The following is a 26,774-nucleotide window of genomic DNA, read 5'->3' as shown; positions in this document are numbered from 1 at the left end:
CAGTAGGGAGAACAAATATTTGATACACTGCTGATTTTGCAGGTTTTCCCACTTAAAAAGCATGTTGAAGTCTGTAATTTTTATCATAGGTACTCTTCAACTGTTAGTGATGGTATATAAAACAAAAATCCAGAAAATCACATTGTATGATTTTTTTGTAATTAATTTGCAGAACTTAATATTTGGTACAGAAACCTTTGTTTGCAGTTACTGAGATCATATGTTTCCTGTAGTTCTTGACCAGGTTTGCACACACTGCAGCAGGGATTTTGGCCCACTCCTCCATACAGACCTTCTCCAGATCCTTCAGGTTTCGGGGCTGTCGCTGGGCAATTCGGACTTTAAGCTCCCTCCAAAGATTTTCTATTGGGTTCAGGTCTGGAGACTGGCTAGGCCACTCCAGGACCTTGAGATGCTTCTCACCTCCTACTGAGGGAAGGAGGTTGTTGGCCAAGATCTCGCGATATATGGCCCCATCTATCCTCCCATCAATACGATGCAGTCGTCCTGTCCCCTTTGCAGAAAAGCATCCCCAAAGAATGATGTTTCCACCTCCATGCTTCACGGTTGGGATGGTGTAATTGGGGCTGTACTCATCCTTCTTCTTGCTCCAAACACGGCGAGTGGAGTTTAGACCAAAAGGCTCTATTTTTGTCTCATCAGACCAAATGACCTTCTCCCATTCCTCCTCTGGATCATCCAGATGGTCATTGGCAAACTTCAGACGGGCCTGGACATGCGCTGGCTTGAGCAGGGGGACCTTGAGTGCACTTCAGGATTTTAATCCATGATGGCGTAGTGTGTTACTAATGGTTTTCTTTGAGACTGTGGTCCCAGCTCTCTTCAGATCATTGACCAGGTCCTGCCGTGTAGTTCTGGGCTGATCCCTCACCTTCCTCATGATAATTGATGCCCCATGAGGTGAGATCTTGCATGGAGCCCCAGACGGAGGGAGATTGACCGTCATCTTGAACTTCTTCCATTTTCTAATAATTGCACCAACAGTTGTTGCCTTCTCACCAAGCTGCTTGCCTATTGTCCTGTAGCCCATCCCAGCCTTGTGCATGTCTACAATTTTATCCCTGATGTCCTTACACAGCTCTCTGGTCTTGGCCATTGTGGAGAGGTTGGAGTCTGTTTGATTGAGTGTGTGGACAGGTGTCTTTTATACAGGTAATGAGTTCAAATAGGTGCAGTTAATACAGGTAATGAGTGGAGAACAGGAGGGCTTCTTAAAGAAAAACTAACAGGTCTGTGAGAGCCGGAATTCTTACTGGATGGTAGGTGATCTAATACTTATGTCATGCAATAAAATGCAAATTCATTATCTAAAAATCATACAGTGTGATTCCGCCTCACACAGCTGAAGTGTACCTATGATAAAAATGACAGACCTCTACATGTTTTGTAAGTAGGAAAACCTGCAAAATCGGCAGTGTATCAAATACTTCTTTCCCCACTGTATGTATAAGTGAACATATGGTTATTGCTAGTGGTTGGCTTTAACCAGACTGGTTAAATAATTTCACAAAATTATACACAATGCACAACTGGCATGTTTGAATATTTTCAAATATTTAAACATAAAACTATGATGTACATATAAATAAGAATTTTCATGATTGTCCTTAGCTCAGCACAGACTCTGTGTTTATAAGGGAATGATTTATACAGTTTAAATTTGATTTTAAATAATCTATAAATAATGAATGGAATCATCTGCTTTACCAATGAACTAACTGAACTTTGCCTTACATTGTTTTAGGAAGAAGTAGCTTTAAACGGTTTGTTTTACGTACTTAAACGTATCAAGCCTACAATACAAACATTAAACAAACATATTTTCTCATCTGTACAACTGCTGTGAAAAGAATGTAAAAAAACGACATAAAAAATCCAAACAAAAGCTTGCATATTTTAAACATACAAAAAAGACACTGTGTTGAAACTTTTTCCGTGTATCATTCTGAAACTCCAGAATGCTTAAAAAAGGGAAAAAAAGGATTTATTACGTGCACAAAAATAACACTCTGTGTCTTTCCCCCCTTACTTAGTTTCTGTTTTTCAACCTTTTTGTTTCTTTTCTCTTTTCAGATATCGAAAAGATCCGAGCTTCCATTGGGGAAGGCTCCCACTTTTGGTTGATCAACTCTTGAAGAAAAGAGAGAAAGGGTCCAGAAAAGTGTTGTCTTTTTTTCAAAGCACACACGCGACGTGTTCCTTTTGTCATCCATGTTCCAGTCTGGTGCTTACTGTTGTTGCTGTGCAGAGCTCTGTTATCTTCCTGCAGAGAACCCCTTTGTGGTTCAGGCCACAACATGGCCTCCTGACCATGAGCTGCAAAACACACACACACACTATTTCAATCAACATAGTCTCCATAGTCTTAACACGATGTATATCAATATATACATCGTAAAATCTGAGCATTTGGTTTTTCAGTGAAACATAACATTAATTGTACTATTCTGACACTAGTGGTAGGGTGGGACACTTCGTAAATAATATAGCATATGTACACCGATCAGCCATAACATTATGACCACCTGCCTAATATTGTGTAGGTCCACCTTTTGCCGCCAAAACAGCCCTGATCCATCAAGGCATGGACTCCACTAGACCTCTGAAGGTCTACTGTGGTATCTGGCACCAAGACGTTAGCAGCAGATCCTTTAAGTCCTGTAAGTTGTGAGGTGGGGCCTCCATGGATTGGACTTGTATGTCCAGCACAACCCACAGATGCTCGATTGGATTGAGATCTGGGGAATTTGGAGGCCAACCCCTTGAATTCGTTGTTGTGTTCCTCAAACCATTCCTGAGCCATTTTTGCTGTGTGGCAGGGCACATTATCCTGCTGAAAGAGGCCACCCAGCCATCCATGTGATATAAAAGGTGATTTATCAGACCAGGCCACCTTCTTCTATTGTTCCGTGGTCTAGTTCTGATGCTCACGTGCCCACTGTAGGCACTTTCAGCAGTGGACAGGGGTCAGCATGGGCACCCTGACTGGTCTGCAGTTACACAGCCCCATACGCAACAAACTGTGATGCACTCTGTGTTCTGACACCTTTCTATCAGTACCAGCATTAACTTTTTCAGCAGTTTGAGCTGCAGTAGCTCGTCTGTTGGATCGGACCACACGGGCCAGCCTTCACTCCCCACGTGCATCAGTCGCCGGTTCACTGCTTTTCCTTCCTTGGACCACTTTTTGATAGGTACTGACCACTGCAGACTGGGAACACCCCACAAGGGCTGCAGTTTTGGAGATGCTCTGACCTAGTCAGACCCATGACAATTTGGCCCTTGTCAAAGTCACTCAGATCCTTACACTTGCCCATTTTTCCTGCTTCTAACACATCAACTTTGAGGACAGAATGTTCACTTGCTGCCTAATATATCCCACCCACTGACAGGTAAAATGATAGCGAGATTATCAGTGTAATTCACTTCTCCAGTCAGTGGTCATAATGACCACTATAGATAGAGTGAAACTCTGAAGCCACACCCAACCTTGCTGTAAAATACAGTCCACACATGCACTGCCCTACAGGCTAACTTTCCAGACCAGCAAAAATATTCTCTCACAATATGTATATTGTGTGTCAAGAAATCTTAATCACTCTGTAAACATGTCAGAGATAAACAACAACACCAGACAGATACAGGCTCATGGCATAAACAAGAAATCGACTGATAAAAGCAACCTAAATACCTATAGCGTGACCAAAGTACCAAGAACAATAGAATGTTCACAAAGCATGTTTTGGGGATAGAGAGAAAGAGTTAGCTGGGCCTTAAAATATGTGAGTTACAGCCTACGTACAGAACCAAGCATTATCTGTTTTTAGATCAATCGCTTCCCACTGAGTGACGGAGAGGCGAGTGCTGGCATACTACTGCCTAGAAATCAGATTGTAACAAATACAATTGTTAGTTCTTGCAATGTTTATTTAACATTCAAAACCCACCGCAACGCACCTGCTCTTCATCCCAGAAATATTTGACCACCCAAGACCCCGATGAGTCATCCCGTGCCACCCCCAGTTGGGTGGTAACGAATGACAACGTCCTTTCTTTAGGTGGGTACAAGACCACAGGCGTTTTACGTAATAATCCTACCTCAGCTTCACTTGGTGTGCTGGTAGGCGTAGTTTGTGTGTTCTGTGGGTGTCTCCATAGCAACCTGTTGCTGTTGTCCTCCGTTTTCCTGCAAGGAAAAAAGAACATAGAGTACGACAGAAGGAACAAGACACTGAGTAAAAAAATAAAATAATAATTGCCTTAAGTAATCACTTGGATGCTGAACTCTTAATTACATAAACCTCTATTTGTCATCCCCTTAATTAGTTCTGCATTGGTTAGATAGGGTCTTACCTCCACAGGGAGACTGGAGGGAGGCACTGGTTGGTACTGGGGGATGTATGTCCCCTGTATAGTTGTGTTGGCAGGTATATACTGTGACAAGATGAAGAAATAAGTTTGGTTGGACCAAAGAACTTCGAAATTGATTTGATATGATTTAGAATGGCACACAATTTTCTATATAATGCCCCAACACACATTACAATGCAGGTCAGAGCAAAGAAATCAAGCTATTAAGTCCAAGTAACTCTCCATAGACCTCCCAGATAGAATTTTGTCTAAGTCATAGGTCTGGGCATCGTAATAGAAATCCCTAAACCATTCAAAGTTTAAAGTTCCTAGGATCACAGTGGGCTTCAAGTTTGGTCGGCAACCAAAACTTTTCCTAGGCCATCCAGCCAAAAGTAACTGGGCAAGTCGGACATTGGCTAGACAGAAGCCACTTCTAAGTAAAAGGCGTATGACATGATGCCTGAAGGACTCATAACCATAAGGAAAAAGGGACCTAAATCAAACTAATAGACCTGAATGCCAAGTGCTATGTCTGGCGAAAACCAGGTAAAGCTCATCACCTGGTTAAATACCATCCCTACAGTGAAGCATTGTGGAGAAAGCATCATTCTATGGGGAAGCATGTCGACAGCAAGAAACATGTGAGGATTGAGGGAAGGATCAACATGGAATTGGAAAAAAATTATCCAAATGTGTGTAGATTGAGGGCAAAAAACTATTTCATGAATTATAAATTAAGTCTATCATATAAAAATGGAAAAAGTGAAACCTCTAAAGGAAACTAGGGGGCTAAATGAATGGGGTAGTTGAAGGGTGCGGAGGAGCTGGATGGGTTAGTTAATGCTACTAACCGTGCCCGTGCTGCCCAGGGATAGATGGCTGAGCTGCTGGGTCATGGGGCCCATCATAGAGGTGGGCTGGATGGACATGGCATGGTCCATGGTTGGAGTTAGGACTGCGCCCTTATAGGATGGAGAGAGAAAAAGCGGAGACAGATTCTCAAAACGCATGCTCTGTTAATATTCACTTAACACCCTTACTGATAATCACATTTCATGGAATATTAAAAGGTAAAAAAAAACAAAAAACATTCATCATGTCATCTTCTTCCGCTTATCCGGGGCCGGGTCGCGGGGGCAGCAGTCTAAGCAGGGATGCCCAGACTTCCCTCTCCCCAGACACTTCCTCTAGCTCTTCCGGGGGGACACCGAGGCGTTCCCAGGCCAGCCGGGAGACATAGTCCCTCCAGCGAGTCCTAGGTCTTCCCCGGGGTCTCCTCCCGGTGGGACGGGACCGGAACACCTTCCCAGGAAGGCGTTCCGGAGGCATCCGAAAAAGATGCCCAAGCCACCTCAGCTGACCCCTCTCGATGTGGAGGAGCAGCGGCTCTACTCTGAGCTCCTCCCGGGTGACCGAGCTTCTCACCCTATCTCTAAGGGATCGCCCGGCCACCCTGCGGAGAAAGCTCATTTCGGCCGCCTGTATCCGGGATCTTGTCCTTTCGTTCATGACCCAAAGCTCATGACCATAGGTGAGAGTAGGAACGTAGATTGACTGGTAAATCGAGAGCTTCGCCTTGCGGCTCAGCTCTTTCTTCACCACGACAGACCGATACATCGACTGCATTACTGCAGAAGCTGCACCGATCCGTCTGTCAATCTCCCGTTCCATCCTTCCCTCACTCGTGAACAAGACCCCTAGATACTTAAACTCCTCCACTTGAGGCAGGCACTCTCCACCAACCTGAAGCGGGCAAGCCACCCTTTTCCGACTGAGGACCATGGCCTCGGATTTGGAGGTACTGATTTTCATCCCCACCGCTTCACACTCGGCTGCAAACCGTCCCAGCGCATGCTGAAGGTCCTGGTTAGAAGGGGCCAACACGACAACATCATCTGCAAAAAGCAGAGACGAAATTGTGTGGTCCCCAAACCTGACACCCTCCGGCCCCTGGCTGCGCCTAGAAATTCTGTCCATAAAAATTACGAACAGAACCGGTGACAAAGGGCAGCCCTGCCGGAGTCCAACATGCACTGGGAACAAGTCTGACTTACTGCCGGCAATGCGGACCAAGCTCCTGCTTCGGTTGTACAGGGACCTGACAGCCCTTAGCAAAGGACCCAGGACCCCATGTTCCCCAAGCACCCTCCACAAGATGCCGCGAGGGACACAGTCGAATGCCTTCTCCAAATCCACAAAACACATGTGGATTGGTTGGGCAAACTCCCATGAACCCTCCAACACCCCGTAGAGGGTATAGAGCTGGTCCAGTGTTCCACGGCCCGGACGAAAACCACACTGTTCCTCCTGAATCCGAGGTTCTACTATCGGCCGTATTCTCCTCTCCAGTACCCTGGCATAGACTTTCCCGGGGAGGCTGAGAAGTGTGATCCCCCTATAGTTGGAACACACCCTCCGGTCCCCCTTCTTAAAAAGAGGGACCACCACACCGGTCTGCCATCCCAGAGGCACTGTCCCCGACCGCCACGCGATGTTGCACAGGCGTGTCAACCAAGACAGCCCCACAACATCCAGAGACTTGAGGTACTCAGGGCGGATCTCATCCACCCCCGGTGCCTTGCCACCGAGGAGTTTCTTGACCACCTCAGTGACTTCAGCCCGGGTGATGGACGAGTCCACCTCTGAGCCCTCATCCTCTGCTTCCTCAATGGAAGAAGTGACAGCGGGATTGAGGAGATCCTCGAAGTATTCCTTCCACCGCCCGACGACATCCTCAGTTGAGGTCAACAGCTGCCCACCTCTACTGTAAACAGCGTTGGTAGGGCACTGTTTCCCTCTCCTGAGGCGCCGGATGGTTTGCCAGAATCTCTTCGAGGCCAGCCGATAGTCCTTCTCCATGGCCTCACCGAACTCCTCCCAGGCCCGAGTTTTTGCCTCCACAACCACCCGGGCTGCAGCCCGCTTGGCCTGTCGGTACCCGTCAGCTGCGTCAGGAGTCCCACAAGCCAACCAGGCCTGATAGGACTCCTTCTTCAGCTTGACGGCATCCCTTACTTCCGGTGTCCACCACCGGGTTCGGGGATTGCCGCCTCGACAGGCACCGGAGACCTTACGGCCACAGCTCCGAGCGGCCGCTTCGACAATGGCGGTGGAGAACATGGTCCACTCGGACTCAATATCTCCAACCTCCCTCGGGATCCAGTCGAAGCTCTGCCGGAGGTGGGAGTTAAAGATCTCTCTGACAGGAGACTCGGCCAGACGTTCCCAGCAGACCCTTACAGTACGCTTGGGCCTGCCGAGTCTGTCCAGCTTCCTCCCCCGCCATCGGATCCAACTCACCACCAGGTGGTGATCAGTTGACAGCTCCGCCTCTCTCTTCACCCGAGTGTCCAAGACATACGGCCGCAGGTCAGATGAGACGACAACAAAGTCAATCATCGACCTGCGGCCTAGGGTGTCCTGGTGCCACGTGCACTGATGGACACCCTTATGCTTGAACATGGTGTTCGTTATGGACAAACTGTGACTAGCACAGAAGTCCAATAACTGAACACCACTCGGGTTCAGATCAGGGGGGCCGTTCCTCCCAATCACGCCCCTCCAGGTGTCACTGTCGTTGCCCACGTGGGCGTTGAAGTCCCCCAGTAGAACAATAGAGTCCCCAGTCGGAGCACTTTCCAGCACCCCTCCCAGAGACTCCAAGAAGGTCGGGTACTCTGCACTGCCGTTCGGCCCGTAGGCACAAACAACAGTGAGAGACCTATCCCCGACCCGTAGGCGCAGGGAAACGACCCTCTCGTTCACCGGGGTAAACTCCAACACATGGCGGCAGAGCTGGGGAGCTATAAGCAAACCCACACCAGCCCGCCGCCTCTCACCATGGGCAACTCCAGAGTGGTGAAGAGTCCATCCTCTCTCAAGGAGTGTGGTTCCAGAGCCCAAGCCGTGCGTAGAGGTGATCCCGACTACCTCTAATCGGAACCTCTCAACCTCACGCACTAGCTCAGGCTCCTTCCCCGCCAGCGAGGTGACATTCCATGTCCCTAGAGCTAGTTTCTGTGTCCAGAGATCGGGTTGTCTAGGCCCCTGCCTTCGACTGCAGCCCGATCCTCTTCGCACCGGCCCCTTATGGTCCCTCCTGTGGGTGGTGAGCAAAAAACATTCAACAATATGTATTCTCTATGTTTCATCTTTCCAGTCATCCTACAAACCATGAGCTTCTCTTTCATCCTAGATTTTCCCACGTGTTTATTCAGCAACCTTGACTGAAGCTGCATCTCTCCTGTATGATGTTGTATGATGTTAATATGTTACACGCCTGCAACAGGTATTTAAATCCCCTCATGTAGTTCCCTTCATGTAGTGTCATCTACCCTTAATTATATTTTTTCGAATTCCCTCAGCTCTATAAAATGTCTCATAATTTCCCCAAATAACACTTCTTTTAGCAAGCTAGAAAAGTGTAGAAAGTAGAAAAGTGTAGTAACAATGACAATACATTGATTATTTAAAAAACAATACTGAACACTAAGATGTTGATTTATTATATTTCAAGGGACAATGCATATAATCAGTACTCTGATGTGGAACTGCTTTCCAGACCTTTATCACATCTAACCCTTTTACCTTCTGCTTTCCATTAGTGAAACCTTGTTTGAAAGGCTTTTACAAAAAAAGAACAAGTGATATACAACTTTAAACAAGTGATATACAACTTTTAAACAACAGCAGGTCATGATACGTTTGGTGCCTTGTTGTTGTTCCACTCTTAGCAGCAGCCGCTAACTACGTGGACTGGTGGACCCAGTAAGCACCATATAAGGAAGAACAGGGCAAATTGACTGCTTATAAAACCTGGACACGTACAGCTAATAGAGGACCAACTCTGACAGAGAAGTCAGTCCTGCTGTGCAAGACGGATGCCTAGCTACTGTCGAGCCAGAAGATTCATCTGGTTGCCACACAGGACGCCATAACCTAGGACACTGTAACATTCTGTTCTGTTGACACAGATTTCCTGATTTACTCAAGTGTGTGTTCAATTTAGTTACTCTTTTGTTCCTACGAAAACTAGGCTATTTCTTAAGTGAAACAGCCAAAGGCTCTGTAATTAATACTAATTTCTTATGAAACCTCGACAGCTCGGCATGTACTTTTACTATTCCTGCTCACAGTAGTCAGTACATTCAGTCAGTTGCAGCTAGAGATCTGAAGATTAGCCTAGCTATTCTACAGTCTGGGGATCCAACATAATTTATCATCCAATATTAGTGTATAGTTGCCTATCTACCAGAGGCAGGACATCCTGTGGCGTCCCACTGGCTTTGATCTTTAGACCTTAGTTGTTCCAAATCTGTATTGACGACCAAATCTGTATCTTCCTTACTTTGCATAATTTGTTACACAAGAACTTTGACTCAGACACAATATCCTTCGCCTTTTTTGTGTTTTGCTTGCTCACATATGTCTACACAATAGACTACTCTAAAACACAAAAAAATGTGAATTAAAGGAAGAGAGGCAAAATAAGCATTATAACTGTAGAGAGAAACACACATAGGGAGAGAATAACACAGAGATTGTTGAGGCCAACTGAATGCTAACAAAGAGTGTAGCAGCAGAAGATAAATACAATAAATACTCACTGCAGGCTGCATGAGGTACGACTGGTGGGGCATCCAGGAGGGACTATGTACCTGGAGGGGTAATACAGACACAATCTTTACACGTAAGCACACTGGGGAGAATGAGTGGAGAGGAAATGGAATTCTGGATGTCAAAATTGCGGTGACATTACTCCTATGGATACAGATATTTCCTACTTCATGTGTGAAGTGGTGTTGTTGATGAGTGGAGTGTGGGCGTGTGTTTGTGGTTGTGGGTAAGTGCTTGGTGTTTGTTCTGTTTCTGACCTGGTAGGATGAGATAGGTGAATGCATATAGGGAGAGAGGGACGTCTGGGCCATCATCCGGTTTGGGGTCAGACTGTAAGGAGATGAATAAAACCTACACACAAATTCAAGTCGATTTTTTAATAGCATGTAAAAACATTAAATTCTTTCTATCACAGTATATGTCTGTTATTAACAAATGATTGACCTTTGAAATTAAACTACATAATTGTGCATATACAGTAATTGTATAATACATTTGTGTCGTAATGCTATCTGCATCCACCAGGAGTCACTAGTCCACCACAGCAAAATCATTAGTTGTTTGTCTCTATACTCACCCATTCTGTAAGGCTGTGGGATCATAGGCTAGTGTCATCCCTCCCTGGGTAATCAACACAAATAATTCAGAATAACTTTATAAAGGACTCAATTACACACAAAAATATACTTTTCTGTTGTTTAAAAATGTTAGGATTCAACAAATTCCCTATCTCCGTGAGATCAGTTTCCTCAATATTGAAAATTATTTAGACTTGTAAAACTAACATATAGTCTCTAATCTGAGAATAATGGCATCTGTGTAATCAATCCCCTTACCGTCTCTCCATCCCTGGCCCAAGGCCTGCCATTCTGAAGGTACTTCCCCTGGTTCTGTCTCTTTTTCTGTCCCCCATCTGCAAACTTGCACAATAATGGCTCTGGAGGCACTGTGGAAAAGAGAAGCAAATGGAAACAGAGGGTTAATTCTCAGGGAGGATAGGAATAACATTACACTAGAAGAGCTGAGGGGGAAACTAGAAGGCTGGATCAGTAGCCCTGCTCACACCAAAACCCTAGCCCCTAACCCTCTCAGTGTGCAGGCAGACGGGTTGCCTCCCACAGCGTACTGTATCAATGCTTCAGTTTACCTGTCTGTAGAAGATCAGACATTTAGGACAGGTATGACAGAGGGTAAATGCAGAATTCATATGATACCCCACGCAATAACGTAAACATTCAAGTGGTATTCTTGGGAAGTCCCTACGCTAACACTAACCTCAACAGTTCAAAATAATAAAGACAAGAATAATCAGGTTACTTAAGTGTTGATTGCAGCGGAGTTCTCATTAACACTTCTCTATAGCTAAACATCAGCACAATTCCTGCAAACACATTAGACCCTGCCTACCGAAACTGATGGGAATTTGTTTTTCTTTCTCTTACAAACATTTCCAAGAAAATCCAACATACTCCTAAGACATAGTGCACTTCTTCCTTCATCTGGGTTTAAAAGACTACTGACTGTGATATATGAGTGGTTTTGATAGGTTTTTGCACTATGGTGTTAGCTTCACCTTACCCTCTGGAATCGTACCAGATGGGCTTGGTGGAAAACAAATATCTAATAATGGCAGAGAAATTTGCTCACCTGGGACTCCTGGGAGAGTCTTAATGAATTTGCCATTGAAATGTTGAATAATGGCTTCACACTTTTCTGTGGACTCCATCCTGAATAACAGACAAACATTGAAGTCCATAACTCAGAGCACCTCGGGTGACTTCTGTTGCTGCTGAGTTAGCGTGTACCTACTATAGTATATAGTTGCTAATTACCATGTAGCTGTATCATGTATAGAATAAAGCATGTTGCTAAAGATGCTGTTAATGTAGTATCTAGTGCAGAGCATGCTGTTGAAATTAGGCACCTGGCAAAACCCACACCACGACTAGTCCCATTGGCATCGCGTAGGATGCGTGTGGAGATGACTTGGCCGAAGGACTTGAGCATGTTCTCCAGCTCCTGCTCGTCCATGGACACAGGCAGGTTGGAGATGTAAAGGTTGGTGGGGTCCTGCTCTTGTTGCTGCAATAGGGAAAAAAACACTTCTGGGGTCAATCAGACGCACAGTTATTAACAACAAACAAAGAGGTTTTACATTCAGATTACATTTAATGCTATGTCATGTTTACGAAAGGCATGCGATGTAACAATAGAATATATATTGTCAGCGGTTAAATAACTGAATGTTGGTGTATGTGAGTGCTATTGTAAGCACTGGTGTTGTTCACCTCACAGAAACACAATACAACTACTAGAAAATCTAAGCATTATAATGAAGGACAGGAATGTGGAAATGTGGATAGAGCCCAGAAGCAGAAGAGTGAATAAAAACAGGAATGCGGGACCATTTTGAATCCAGGGCTCAAAAGTAAAACCTTGTGTGACTTTGTAGAAACAGACTGGAACCCAGACATGAAGTTAAGAGTTCGCACAGCCACAGGAGGTTGGCAAACAGGGGAAGAGGGGCTGGGCCAAACAGAGGAGGGGGGCTTTGAGGCTATAACAAACGTACAGCACAGGAGAAAGGAAGGATGATTCAGGAGGAAGGGAGGGAATAGGGGAACATTTGAAGATGCTGGAGAGAAGGGAGTTGGCTCACAGGAGTAGTGTTTCTATCTTTCTGACAATCTGCTGTAGTTGAGGAAGGTGAAGGTGTAAACTAGAGGATGGGTTTTACAAGGGGGAAAGAGGAGAGAGGACAAGCAAACAAAACAGATGGGGCGAGCTGGGAGAGGAAGGAAAGACAGAAGTGTCTCTCATACACAGATTGCACCTTTAATTCACTAGTCTGACTCTACCTTCTTATACAATCTTTCCCACGGTCTCTTTCACACGTTTATGCTGCATTGAAAGAGTATGAATAAATAACAATTTGTTATGAAATGTGATAGTGAATATCAGGTTACAAGTTAAATGCCCTAGGGAGTAATAGAGAAGGTATGGGTTTAGGTTTAGATAGTAATTCCATTTCAGTCATGTCTAAACTAGAAAAGGACATTTACAGAAGAACATGTGTTGTGCTTGCTATATTGTTTGAAAGTATTTAACATTTTGAAACTTCTAGCAACTTCTGGAATTTAGAATAGTTTTTTTTTGGAATTCCATCCAAACAATGGAAATGTCACGGAAACGTGAAGGAAAGATTGTGAATCTCCTCACTGACACCCAGCTGAAGCAGCCTACAGTACATTAAGACTCATATTTTAATGTGTATCTCACACTATGATGTGGGCAAAATTGCAGTAAGATGTTTTATAGACGTCAAACCCATTATGTTAATTTGAACATCACCAATCCACTACAGCTAGAAACCACTTTTCTTGTAACCACTGATTTCTGAAAGCTAACTAGAGTACCGGTGTTTACAAATGTATATTCAGTGTAGCCAGTAGCAGACACTTTTTCTCAACCAGAAAAGGACCATTTCTAAATGTTTTGCAGTGAAAATGTCAATATAAAAATCATACTTTAGTAACAACATTGTTGGCTTGTTAAAATAAATATACCATACAGGATTTGAAGGATATTCACTTTGTTAAATCAGAGTTTGATACTTTTTGTCAATAATCAGTGTTCTTCTGTTCCCACTGACCATTGACCTCTTTAACACCTCTACATTATTGCAGCCAATGTATTCCTGTGGTTCTCAACAAACCAATGATAATTTATGCACATTTAAGTAGCATATAATTAAATTAGTATTCATGGGAGCAAAAAATGCTTAAGAGCCATGTCAAATGCAACTTCTTCCCAATTAATGAATTAACTATTACATAAGGATATGCTACATATTTCACATAGGCATTGTTTGCCATCAGCCACAACCCTTGAGCTAGAAGGCTTAACTGTGGTCACTCAAAGTTTGAAATTCATTTGATCAAAATACTTCTGATAAACAAAGAAACACTGACACACCTGAAATTCGTCATTGTGAACTATATCTTGCACCTAGAAAACTATGTACCCACCTTTTTGTTTCAGCAAATGATTGCTCCTTTGCTAGCTAGCTCAAGCTAATGACGTTACTGAAAAAACTAGCTGGAACAAGACTACCTAGCTAGCTAACTGTACATGTCCATCAATCAGCTTGCTTAACGTGTGCTGCAGCTTATGGTTCCACCATCCAACCCTAATGCACAGTATAAAAAATCAGTTGACAAAAGTGTTAATGATATTAACATGTAGTAAATGTTATACAAAAAAATATAAATTGGGGCAGTCTAAAAGCTTGTTAATTGCTTAAATCTTTTAAGCACTAGTCCTGGCAGAATAAATAATGTTTATTTTAATAAACAGGAGAAGTATTTAAAAATCAAGTGTAGTGTATTGTTTTGCAAGCACACCTAACCACAGTTTGTACACATTATCAGTCAAAGCCACCTGCCACACCAGTGACACCACCCTGTGTGACCACACTAAATCTCCCACTGCCCTCCATGGGCCTCCTTTAAGACAGAAACCAAGTCAAACTACAGGTTGCATCAACAAACCAGTAATTCCACACTTATCTCTGTAAATCCATAAGCAAAGAGTTGGCTTAATCCCAAATCCAACAGACTAGAGAGCCCAGGAACAAATGTAGCTCCCTACCAGAGCTCCCTTATTGTTGTTGGAAGTAGTGCATCACATCTAGGGAATAGGAAGCACTTGGGACACACCCTGAGTCTGTACAAAGAGTTCAGCAGGAGTTGAGCTGGGTGTGGTACTAGGCTTGTCACTCTGTTGATCTGACAATGTGGAATTCAAAGGGCTGTATGTATGTACGGATGTATGATACTGAAGAGTGTCAACAAACCGAACATGTCTTATTGTCAGTGATGATGAAGTCGGGCTTATCAATATATCAAAGATACAGCAGACCTACACCAACTGGATATTTTAACGTGGGCTTCACAGAACACCACACAGAGAGACCATTTGCATTGTTATTGTTGATAGTATTCTAGGATACAAATAAAGGCAGTACTGAACTCAGATATGTTTACACTAATCAAATCCTACCTTTACATACTGGCCATTGATAATTTCTGACAATATAATTTTTTTGGGGGGTACACCACTGGGCACAGTACTGAGCCCAAAACAACTGCATAGAGTTTAACAGCACACGCGTTTTTAAACAACTTAGTAAAATGTCTAGTAAAAATGGCTTTCGGAAACAGCTGACAGCCTCCCACAAGATAGAAAGCTCCTTAAGTTAACTTGTGTACAACATGCCAAGATAGAAACATGTGGTTAAGGAGACATTTCTTTGTTCGACAACACAGAGACAATGTGACCAGACAACTCAAATATTGCTTTAAGACTGCCTGAGGCTACCTTATGTGACAAACATTTAAAAACAACAAACTTTGCTTTAAAAAAAAATGAAAATCTCAACTCCTGTTCTGCACCATGGCCAACATTTTTTAAAAGGTTTCACTGACGCTGATCTCCAAACGATGTCTGGACCACACCCAACCATGTGAAATGGAATCTCTTCTCACCACTCTGCATGTGCCTATGTGTCAGGCAGGTGGTGTGTGTGGGCTGAAGTCCGTACGCAGAAAGGGAGGATCTAGGAAGAAGAGAGCAGTCTACTTATATACCTTTCCATTGTTTCCTTGTCCTTTCATACCTGGCCATCACGACAGTGACTCCCTTGGCGGGAACTATGATCCTACTGAAAAAACGAACCCACTGGAAACATGACAGCAACATGACCCACATTCAGTGGCAGTGCAAGGACTGGGAAAAAAGCCTGACTAAGACCAAAGCACATATCAAACATAGTGTATACTTGATTTCAGTGACAGACACTATTTTAATCAAGACACAAACTGCCATTTTCTGTGGATTTCTCCTTGCTTAATAAACAGAAACTGAGTTCTAACTGGGTAAACTTATAACCTATATCAGACGGCCAGGCTAGGCCATGATATAGAGTAACTCACTGTAGCTCATGGGCCAACAGCTAACAGTCTTCTGTTTTGGCCACATCCTTTGGGTGTGGACTGGGAGGAGGGCCGGGTAGAGTGAATGAAGCCCTATAGTGTCGGCCCTCGGCCCAGACACAAACCCAAGCAGGCACAGGCTACCTCATTGTCCCTGTCCCATTGACGGCGGGTGTGGGTGCACTCTCCCCAGGGCAAACTCAATGGGCAGCCTGAGAGCCACAGAGGAATCAGCTTAATGGACCCACAACAGCCTCTTTGAATGCAGACACCCACACAAAGAGCACATGACAAGGCCCACAGCAGTGGCCACTTAGCAGGACACGCTTTCAGCCAGAGAGCGGAGAGAGAGACAGAGAGAGAGGGAGGGATGGAGGAGTCAGGCACCCTAACCAATTCAATTTGACTCTTGGATGGTTTGAATAAATCAAACAGAAACTGTAAAAATAATAATGTAACGATATTAAGTTATAATCTCTTGATACGTAGATGGTCAGAGAGTATGGAAAATTCCAAACATGATGGATAGTGGTGTATATTTGTTATGAACATTTTGAAAACATGGAAAAAATGTATTTGAAGCGTGGCCCTCTGGACCTCACTGAAGACCTAATGGCGGATGCAGGGAAAATAGGTTGTACACTGCTGTGGAGAGAAGAGGGAGAAGAGACCAGAGAAAAGTTGAAAGGGACGTTCTATTCCAACTGATATCCTTTGATAGTGTGACCTCTTCTGCTTGCCAGCCAACTGCCTGCTAACACAGGTAAACACACCTCTCAATAAACTATGGCAGTTTGTCTTGAGACGGTGCCAAGATGAACGAGCTCATCAGGCCATAACTGAAATAATATGCTGGCTCACCCTTGATCGCCCTTTGGAATGTATTTGCAGTCTCTTTGTTTTTGGGGATCAATACAGCTCCTACCAAATGACGTGGAGAACACCAAGTCTCTCTCTCAGACTCAGCTATATCCTCACATGGTCTGTCATTGATATGTGGATGACAGTCAACTACATATCTCCTTCTCATTTGACAACCAGGTATCAGCATATGTCCAGGTGCCAGACATATGCTTGGATGTCCACCACCTCAATAAGACAGAGCTGCTCTGGAGAAGGTAGGTCCACTCAGCTATATCCTGAGTGGATGTCCACCGCCTCAAACACTTGATATGGTGTTCCCATCCCAGACCAAGAAGAACCATGGTGTGACTCAAAAACCTGACTTTCTAAAAGAGCATATAGAACCACTAGCCAGGAGCGACACAGAAGTGTAACTGGGAACATATCAAGTGTTTGTGGAGTTGATGTAAATGACTGGACATATCAAGTGTTTGTGGAGTTGATGTAAATGACTGAACATATCAAGTGTTTGTGGAGTTGATGTAAATGACTGAACATATCAAGTGTTTGTGGAGTTGACATAAATTACAGTCTTACCTTAGCCATCTGAGCCTGGACTCCACTTGACTTTAGAGCAGTTACAGCTTTCTGGGCTGCTGCTGGGCTATCAAAGTCCACGAAACCATAGCCTGCACAATACATTTACACTTACGTTATCCTTACAGTGGATATATATGTGCATCAGTATGGTGATTGCTGAGTGGATTTGGCATTCTAAATACTTTAACATTAAGTACAGGTGTAAAGTGTAGAACATGCTACTGCAGCTCAAAAGTCCAGTCTAGTACTACATACTACATCTATGGCCTTCTGCAGCTGTCCATAAACAAATGTCTCCCACAATAAATGTCTAAACCAAGGCAGTTCTCTGGGTGTGGTTTAATTCATTTATAGTGTAGCAATAGACCTCTAACCAGGCATACCCTAATACTGTAGAAATATTGTAGAATGTAGTTGGGATTGAGTTCAAAAGCCTGTGACCTTGTGCAAGGAGACAGTAAACAACACAAACCAGATATATTCTAGTAAGATGTCAATGGCATCTCTGTCACTTCATGAACTCTGAACTCTCACCTTTGCACTTGTTGGTGGTTTTGTCCAGGATGGCTTTAGTGGACACAATCTTCCCATACCTACCAAAACAAAAACATAAAAACAAGAGATAATCAGACCATTTGAGGAGGTGACTATCTGACATGTTGTGGAAGCTCCCTAACATTTAGACACAAACTTATTTAGATGTTAATTTTGCACACAGATACTGTACAAACCCACACAAACACACATTCTTTATGTTGCAGTTACAAGTGTAAATATTAACTTTTCCATACACGTAAACATGAACCATACACACTTTCTGTGAGTTCTTTGGGCTGCTTTAAAGTGGTCTCTATCCAAAAACGGGTCAAAAAGCTCGGCCTGTCTGTGAGGTGAAGGGGCGGAGGATGACGAAGGACACTAACTGTCTGCGAGGTGAAGAGGAGGAGGTGGTTTAAGGTTATAGTAACTGTCTGGGAGGTGAAGAGGTGGAGGGTGATGAAGAACACAGTAACTGTCTGCGAGGTGAAGAGGTGGAGGGTGATGAAGAACACAGTAACTGTCTGCGAGGTGAAGAGGTGGAGGGTGATGAAGAACACAGTAACTGTCTGTGAGGTGAAGAGGCGGAGGATGACGAAGGTAACTGTATGTGAGGTGAAGAGGTGGAGGGTGATGAAGGTAACTGTATGTGAGTTGAAGAGGTGGAGGGTGATGAAGGTAACTGTATGTGAGGTGAGGAGGTGGAGGGTGATGAAGGTAACTGTATGTGAGGTGAAGAGGTGGAGGGTGATGAAGGTAACTGTATGTGAGGTGAAGAGGTGGAGGGTGATGAAGGTAACTGTATGTGAGGTGAAGAGGTGGAGGGTGATGAAGGTAACTGTATGTGAGGTGAAGAGGTGGAGGTGGTTTAAGGATACAGTGATTCTCTATGCCGGAGTGGTTTACAGCCATCAGGAGACTGAACTCAAGAGCAAAGACTCTAGGTTCCAGGCGTGTCTTTATCCTGCCTTTCTGCTTACATCCTCAAAACAAACATGCACCCCCCCCACCACACACACACACACACACACACACACATATATATATATATATATATATATATACACATACACACTCCAACACACACAGTCATTCTACACACAGCTCCAGTCACCTCTGTATTCTCACACCTTGTTCAAACCAACATTGTTTGGGCTGTCAAAGTTAACATGTAAATGTAAGCCATGTTAATTGGCACACATTTTTTAAACAGCGTTAATTGCACCCGCATCACATAAACACATGTTCATGCCATTAACCATCATTAAATTCACATTTTACAATGACAAATAACACAGAAGACCATTCTGCCCATTCTGATACAGCTCAGTGAACACAGCGGCAGTTCATGCATGTTGGCTTTACAAAGCCTTGTGCATTTAATCCAATCATTCAAAAGTAATGCCCAATATTACCAGAGCTCTTTATTTCTGTTGCAGATCTGTGGGCCTATCAGTTAAAAATCTACTGTAGTTAATGGGGAAGATATTTCAATTTTTGGTCTATTTCCTGAAAAAGTTGTTTTGTAGGTTTTCTCCCAGCGATATGCATAAGAGTGGGATGTTTGTGTGAGAGTATAGAGAAGGTGTGGGAGGGATACAGAACGTGTAGGCAGTAGGGCTACAGTATGTGTGTACAGCAATCTGAACACAAAGCATTGTTAGTGTGTTTCCACAACATTGTAGGATCGTTTTAAAAGCACTTTCTTCCTTGTTCCTATAGAGTCAGTTTAATTTCCAATAGTGTACAACTTTATATCAGAAGTTATTTTTGTAAGTGTGTGTGCACGTGCTGGTGTGTGTTTGTGTGTATGAGTGTGGTGTGTGACTGTGTGTGTCTGTGTGTATGACTGTGGTGTGAGACTGTGTATGTATGACTGTGGTGTGTGAATGTGTCTCTATGACTATAGTGTGTAACTTTGTGTGTATATATATAGTGTGGTGTGAGACTGTGTGTGTATGACTATGGCGTGAGACTGTGTGTATGTATGAATGTGATGTGTGAATGCCTGTGTGTGTGTATGACTGTGGTGTGAGACTGGGTGTATATATGAGTGCGGCATGAGATTGTGTGTTTATGTGTGAGTGACTGTGAGTGTATGAGTGCAGTGTGTGTGACTGTGAGTGTATGAGTGTGGTGTGTGTGACTGTGGTGTGTGTGACTTTGAAGGTATGAGTGAGGTGTGACTGTGAGTGTATGAGTGAGGTGTGTGTGACTGTGAGTGTATGAGTGAGGTGTGTGTGACTGTGAGTGTATGAGTGAGGTGTGTGTGACTGTGATTGTATGAGTGAGGTGTGTGTGACTGTGAGTGTAAGAGTGAGGTGTGTGTGACTGTGAGTGTATGAGTGTGGTGTGTGTGACTGTGAGTGTAAGAGTGAGGTGTGTGTGACTGTGTGTGTATGAGTGAGGTGTGTGACTGTGAGTGTATGAGTGAGGTGTGTGTGACTGTGAGTGTATGAGTGAGGTGTGTGACTGTGAGTGATGAGTGTGGTAAGTGTGACTGTGAGTGATGAGTGTGGTGTGTGTGACTGTGAGTGTATGAGTTAGGTGTGTGTGACTGTGAGTGTATGAGTGAGGTGTGACTGTGAGTGTATGAGTGAAGTGTGTGTGACTGTGAGTGTATGGGTGAGGTGTGTGTGACTGTGAGTGTATGAGTGAGGTGTGACTGTGAGTGTATGAGTGAAGTGTGTGTGACTGTGAGTGTATGAGTGAGGTATGTGTGACTGTGAGTGTATGAGTGAAGTGTGTGTGACTGTGAGTGTATGGGTGAGGTGTGTGTGACTGTGAGTGTATGAGTGAGGTGTGACTGTGAGTGTATAAGTGAGGTGTGTGTGACTGTGAGTGTATGAGTGAGGTGTGTGTGACTGTGAGTGTATGAGTGAGGTATGTGTGACTGTGAGTGTATGAGTGAGGTGCGTGTGACTGTGAGTGTATGAGTGAGGTGTGTCAGAGTTAACTATGAAGCATTATGTGGCAGGGGAAGTTGATGTCCATTCTGTGATGCTTTCATGTTACAGTTCTGACTGATCATGCAAAAAAAACTGTCTTTTATTTAAGGAAAGTGATCATATGAAGCCATTTATCATCACATAGTTGTTTGGCTCCTTTTTAAATCATAATGATAACAGAAATCACCCAAATGGCCCTGATCAAAAGTTTACATACCCTTGAATGTTTGGCCTTGTTACAGACACACAAGGTGACACACACAGGGGAAAATGACAATTAAAGGTGAATTTCCCACACCTGTGGCTTTTTAAATTGCAATCAGTGTCTGTGTATAAATAGTCAATGAGTTTGATAGCACTCCTGCTGAGTGGATGCATTGAGCAGCTGGACCAAGAAATATTTCAGCCAAAACTGCCAGAAAGATTGTTAGGGATACAAAGAAAAACCCACAGGTAAACTCAGGAGACATACAGGCTGCTCTGGAAAAAGATGGTGCGGTTGTTTCAAGAAGCTTGAGATACTTGAATAAAAATGAGCTGCATGGTTGAGTGGCCAGAAAGAAGCCTTCACTGCGCCAATGCCACAAAAAAATCCAGTTACAATATGCCCGACAACACCTTGACATGCCTCACAGCTTCTGGCACACTAATTTGGAGTGACCAGACCAAAATAGAGCTTTATGGTCACAACCATAAGCGCTATGTTTGGAGAGGGGTCAACAAGACCTATTGTGAACAGAATACCATCCCCACTCTGAAGCATGGTGGTGGCTCAATTATGTTTTGGGGGTGTGTGAGCACTAATCAGAAAATGCTGGCAGACAGTGACCCTAAGCACAAGGTCAAGTTGACCCGGGATTGGTTACAGCAGAAAAAGGTGAAGGTTCTGGAGTGGCCATCACAGTCTCCTGACCTTAATTTCATCGAGCCACTCTGGGAAGATCTCAAACGTGCGGTTCATGCAAGACGACCAAAGACTCTACATGACCTAGAGGCATTTTTCCAAGACGAATGGGCAGCTATACCACTTGAAAGAATTTGCGGCCTCATAGACAACTATTCCAAAAGACTGCACGCTGTAATTGATGCTAAAGGGGGCAATACACAGAATAAAGAACTAAGGCTATGCAGACTTTTGAACAGGGGTCAGTAAAAAAAAATCTTTGTTGCCATGTTTTGTTTTATGATTGTGCCGTTCTGTTATGACCTACAGTGGAATGTGAATCCCATAAGAAAGAAAAGACGTGTTTTGCCCACTCACTCATGTTTTCTTTACAAATGGTTCAGATATTACCAATTCTCTAAGAGTATGCAAACTTTTGAGCACAAACGTATATTTCAATCACACATATTTCACATATTTCAATCACATGTCAGGCTCTATGTGAATTGATAAAATTTTGCATGCAAATTTCACGTGTAACACTCTCTAACGTTGACTTAAAGTGGAACGGACTGTCCTGTATAACCACCAATAATAATAGAGAAATATAACTGTTCAAGTTGGCCAGACATTAGCCGGGGCAGGCTTTCGAGGTCTGCTTGGAGCATAACAGATCCCAAATGTGCTGAAAAGAAACCTCCTGGAAAAATATACAACTGAATATTGTTTGCAATTGTTATGACTTTGGCCATGTCGTCACAGTAAATGAGAATTGGTTTATAATTGGCTTACCAATTATGAACCAATTCATACAGATACAATACAGGTCAAATAAATAAATGTAGACAGGTGACATGATTAAGACTCAGATGTGGAAAGGTACAGTGATGGTCATCCTAACACTATTATGTAGATTGGTGAAATGATTCTTTTCCTCAGGTGTCGATAGATAAAACCATCGTCATCTATAGAATCGGATGTGGATGTAGGATCTTATTCTCATGTTAACACACAATTGTTGATGGGTGAAATTCTTCTCATCCTTGGTCTCAGACGTAGATGGGCAGGTCATTGTTATGCATTCATCTAGAGACAAAACATATAGCCTGTCTGAAGGGTGTCCCGATCCCTTTAACACTAAAACAACAATCCCTCACTTTGAAAGCCATGGGACTGGCACCAACGCCACCAGGGAACACTGGGTCATGAATGCAGGGCTTCCCACTGTTTGACTCCAACCAAGCAATCTGAAGGGATTAGCCAAATTAAGGTTGAAGTCCCACTTGACTACATTACATTGTTGGATCCCTAAAACGGCAATGTACACCCTTTCTACCAGTACGCTTAATTTAGATTGATGTCCACAAATGTAGCCACATTTCTATTATGTAGTCTTATCATTGCTGAGAGCAACAACGCAGTTATTTTGTGAGGTCCTTCTCATTATCAACTGCATTGTAATTTTACAAAACCATCTATGGCAGTTACACCAGCTGTTCAGTCCAATCCCCAGGGCAACAGAGGCAACATGGGTCGTCGTCCAGATTCCAAAAGAACGATGAATAGTCTAACCAGTATTCATTGAGTCAGATAAGGCCTTTTGGTGTTTGATGAAAAGCAGACATGTTTGGATTGGAAAAAACGAAAAATCCTACACATTACTGCACATGCTTGGTTCCATCCCAGCTCCACGGTGGGCCTTGAACATGGACCTGGCTCATGCCTGCAGGCAGCCTGGTTCTAAAAAGAAATGCAATGAACGTTCACCCACTCGCAAATAACTTACTTTTGCAGTCATTGAGGTGGGCTAGTGTTCCGCCGGTTTGCCCTGAGAGAGTGCTGGGCGGGAGTGTATACTGTAATCGGATACCTTACCCCTTCCTGTCCTCTCTCCTCTCCACTGCTCCCACTCTTTCTACCTCTGCCGGGTCCTAAAGCCAGGCATTTTGCGTGGACATCTGATCATGGACCAGGATGACGCGTGGTCATGTTTTTTCATTCCTCTATTGGTTAAGGTTAGGATCGGGTATTATGATCCGCAATCTGTGAATAAGGGGTGAAATCTATTCTGTTTTTACGGGCAGAAAACCCCTCGTTAACCCATCAGTTAAATAGAAAAGATGTAGCATGTCTGGTAAACGAAATAACAACATTATTAAGAAGCTGTACCACTCAACCTTATCTGAATAGTAATTGGCAACTGCATGGAAAGCATCCAAAAATAAGGTATATAATTACTAGGGGTGAAACCGTTGTTTCATTTCGCACATATTGAACCGTTGTTTCATTTCGTAGCAGTATGCTGTGTGCGTTAGTTATTTCACTCCAGCGAGAATAGAAGGAATTAGCAGATAGCTATAATGAAAATAGGCGTTATAATGTAAAACCATTGTTGCTACCCAAAAGTTCCTCAGTATTAAAGCACTACAAGGCTGTGTGTGTGTGTGTGTGTGTGTGTGTGTGTACAGTGCATGTGTAAACAGTGAATGTGTGTGTGTGTGTTGCTTGCACAGGGCAACTTGGTGGGTGTGGGTCTTGTGGGTTTTCTCCTGCTGAGCCTCTCCAGTCTCTTTGGTGAGGTAGGTTACATCAGGACAGTCAGGAGGAGACTAACCCCTTAACTGGCCCCTTCTCTCTCACCCACTCCATTCTAACTTGCTTTAACCTCGTTCTCTATTTCCCTCTCTCCATTTCTCTCTTCCTTTAATCCCTTGGTTTTTCTTTATACACTTCTGACCATTTAAACAGTATGCACTTATAAATGATTCTTATTCATATTCCCATTTGGACTATTTCTTAAAGAGGACTAGTGTGAAAGTTTTACCCAGCGGGTGGATATAAATTCAAAGAAACACCCAGTTACACACATTCTTTTTACATTATAATGGTAATTATGAAGAATAGCTCGTTATGAAGCTCCCATCTATGCCCTTCCAACTCAAGGATGAACAACACCACCTAAGCTTCACCACTGCAGCTGACACAAGTCTTTTATTGGGAGTGTGCAATGTGCATTGTACCTGAAACAATGGACGGCCTTGGTCAGCGTGCAATTCACGCGTCAGTAGTAACTTTCACCGAATGTGGTACAGCAGCCCAAAGTGCGGGCAATATCGAGCAATATCAAACAACCGGTTGGGATCTGAGGCTGGGCTTTCATGGAGTTAGACTTACGGTAATAACGGTAGCCACAAAGTTGGAACGCAGCACCTGTAAAAGTCACCAGTGGGCTTAGATCTAGGATCAGGTCATCCTGATTCCACAATCTGCTAAGATGAATATAATTAGATCAGCAACGTCACCCGGATCCTAATATAGTATATGTAATTGTGTATTTCGATGGGGTTGGGCACATTAGAAGACCAGTGTTAATAATCCCATAAGGATAAATAAAGAACTCTTCTTATTCTAATAGATATCTAGTAAAGGAGAGCAGAAAAGAGGCCAGAGAAGGAGACTTACGGCTGGCATAGCTTGACCAGGTCCTGGTCTGTGGTCCCGGGGTGAAGACCACGAATGTACAGGTTTGTTTTACTTAGCTGTTCCCCTCCCCCGACACTGCTGTTACTGTTGGTGTTGGGACTGGGGGGCGCCATCTGGTGGCCGGAGGACACATACGCCTGCTGGAGAGAGAGAGAGAGAGAGACGTTTATACACTCACCTAAAGGATTATTAGGAACACCATACTAATACTGTGTTCGACCCCCTTTCGCCTTCAAAACTGCCTTAATTCTACGTGGCATTGATTCAACAAGGTGCTGAAAGCATTCTTTAGAAATGTTAGCCCATATTGATAGGACAGCATCTTGCAGTTGATGGACATTTGTGGGATGCACATCCAGGGCACGAAGCTCCCGTTCCACCACATCCCAAAGATGCTCTATTGGGTTGAGATCTGGTGACTGTGGGGGCCATTTCAGTACAGTGAACTCATTGTCATGTTCAAGAAACCAATTTGAAATGACTTGAGCTTTGTGACATGGTGCATTATCCTGCTGGAAGTAGCCATCAGAGGATGGGTACATGGTGGTCATAAAGGGATGGACATGGTCAGAAACAATGCTCAGGTAGGCCGTGGCATTTAAACCATGCCCAATTGCCACTAAGGGGCCTAAAGTGTGCCAATAAAACATCCCCCACACCATTACACCACCACCACCAGCCTGCACAGTGGTAACAAGGCATGATGGATCCATGTTCTCATTCTGTTTACGCCAAATGCTGTCTCTACCATCTGAATGTCTCAACAGAAATCGAGACTCATCAGACCAGGCAACATTCTTCCAGTCTTCAACTGTCCAATTTTGGTGAGCTCGTGTAAATTGTAGCCTCTTTTTCCTATTTGTAGTGGAGATGAGTGGTACCCGGTGGGGTCTTCTGCTATTGTAGCCCATCCGCCTCAAGGTAGTGCGTGTTGTGGCTTCACAAATGCTTTGCTGCATACCTCGGTTGTAACGAGTGGTTATTTCAGTCAATGTTGCTCTTCTATCAGCTTGAATCAGTCGGCCCATTCTCCTCTGATCTCTAGCATCAACAAGGCATTTTCGCCCACAGGACTGCCGCATACTGGATGTTTTTCCCTTTTCACACCATTCTTTGTAAACCCTAGAAATGGTTGTGCGTGAAAATCCCAGTAACTGAGCAGATTGTGAAATACTCAGACCGGCCCGTCTGGCACCAACAACCATGACACACTCAAAATTGCTTAAATCACCTTTCTTTCCCATTCTGACATTCAGTTTGGAGTTCAGGAGATTGTCTTCACCAGGACCACACCCCTAAATGCATTGAAGCAACTGCCATGTGATTGGTTGATTAGATAATTGCATTAATGAGAAATTGAACAGGTGTTCCTAATAATCCTTTAGGTGAGTGTATAGCAAGGGTTTCTGGTGGTTTTCTACTTGATTATTGACGACAATCCCATGTCTAAATTGTCTTCAAAGTCCAGATTTGAATTAGCCTGAATGTAACAAAAAC

General features: G+C 43.8%; 1 protein-coding gene across 2 annotated transcripts in view; it reads right to left on the bottom strand.

Annotated features, from left to right (window-relative positions):
• Positions 1–1,396: 1,396 nt before the first annotated feature.
• Positions 1,397–26,774, bottom strand: part of LOC105016998 (RNA-binding motif, single-stranded-interacting protein 2) — a 53,547-nt gene continuing 28,169 nt past the window's right edge. Inside the window, exons 2-14 of one of the 2 annotated variants that reach the window (XM_010881261.3) lie at positions 25,257–25,417; positions 17,961–18,019; positions 17,424–17,515; positions 11,915–12,072; positions 11,638–11,717; positions 10,827–10,936; positions 10,568–10,611; positions 10,248–10,341; positions 9,981–10,031; positions 5,226–5,336; positions 4,375–4,455; positions 4,120–4,207; positions 1,397–2,337 (exon numbers count right to left, since the gene is read on the bottom strand). In XM_010881261.3, coding sequence (XP_010879563.1) covers positions 4,127–4,207; positions 4,375–4,455; positions 5,226–5,336; positions 9,981–10,031; positions 10,248–10,341; positions 10,568–10,611; positions 10,827–10,936; positions 11,638–11,717; positions 11,915–12,072; positions 17,424–17,515; positions 17,961–18,019; positions 25,257–25,417 — 1,122 coding nt within the window. In that variant the 3' untranslated portion in view covers positions 1,397–2,337; positions 4,120–4,126. The remainder of the gene's footprint in view (positions 2,338–4,119; positions 4,208–4,374; positions 4,456–5,225; positions 5,337–9,980; positions 10,032–10,247; positions 10,342–10,567; positions 10,612–10,826; positions 10,937–11,637; positions 11,718–11,914; positions 12,073–17,423; positions 17,516–17,960; positions 18,020–25,256; positions 25,418–26,774) is intronic. The other variant, XM_010881262.3, reaches the window with a different exon arrangement.

Source organism: Esox lucius, chromosome 17, assembly GCF_011004845.1.
Source record: "Esox lucius isolate fEsoLuc1 chromosome 17, fEsoLuc1.pri, whole genome shotgun sequence".
Taxonomy (NCBI): Eukaryota; Metazoa; Chordata; class Actinopteri; order Esociformes; family Esocidae; genus Esox; species Esox lucius.
The sequence above is the reverse complement of the archived record's forward strand: the minus strand, read 5'-3'. Positions and strand labels throughout refer to the sequence as shown.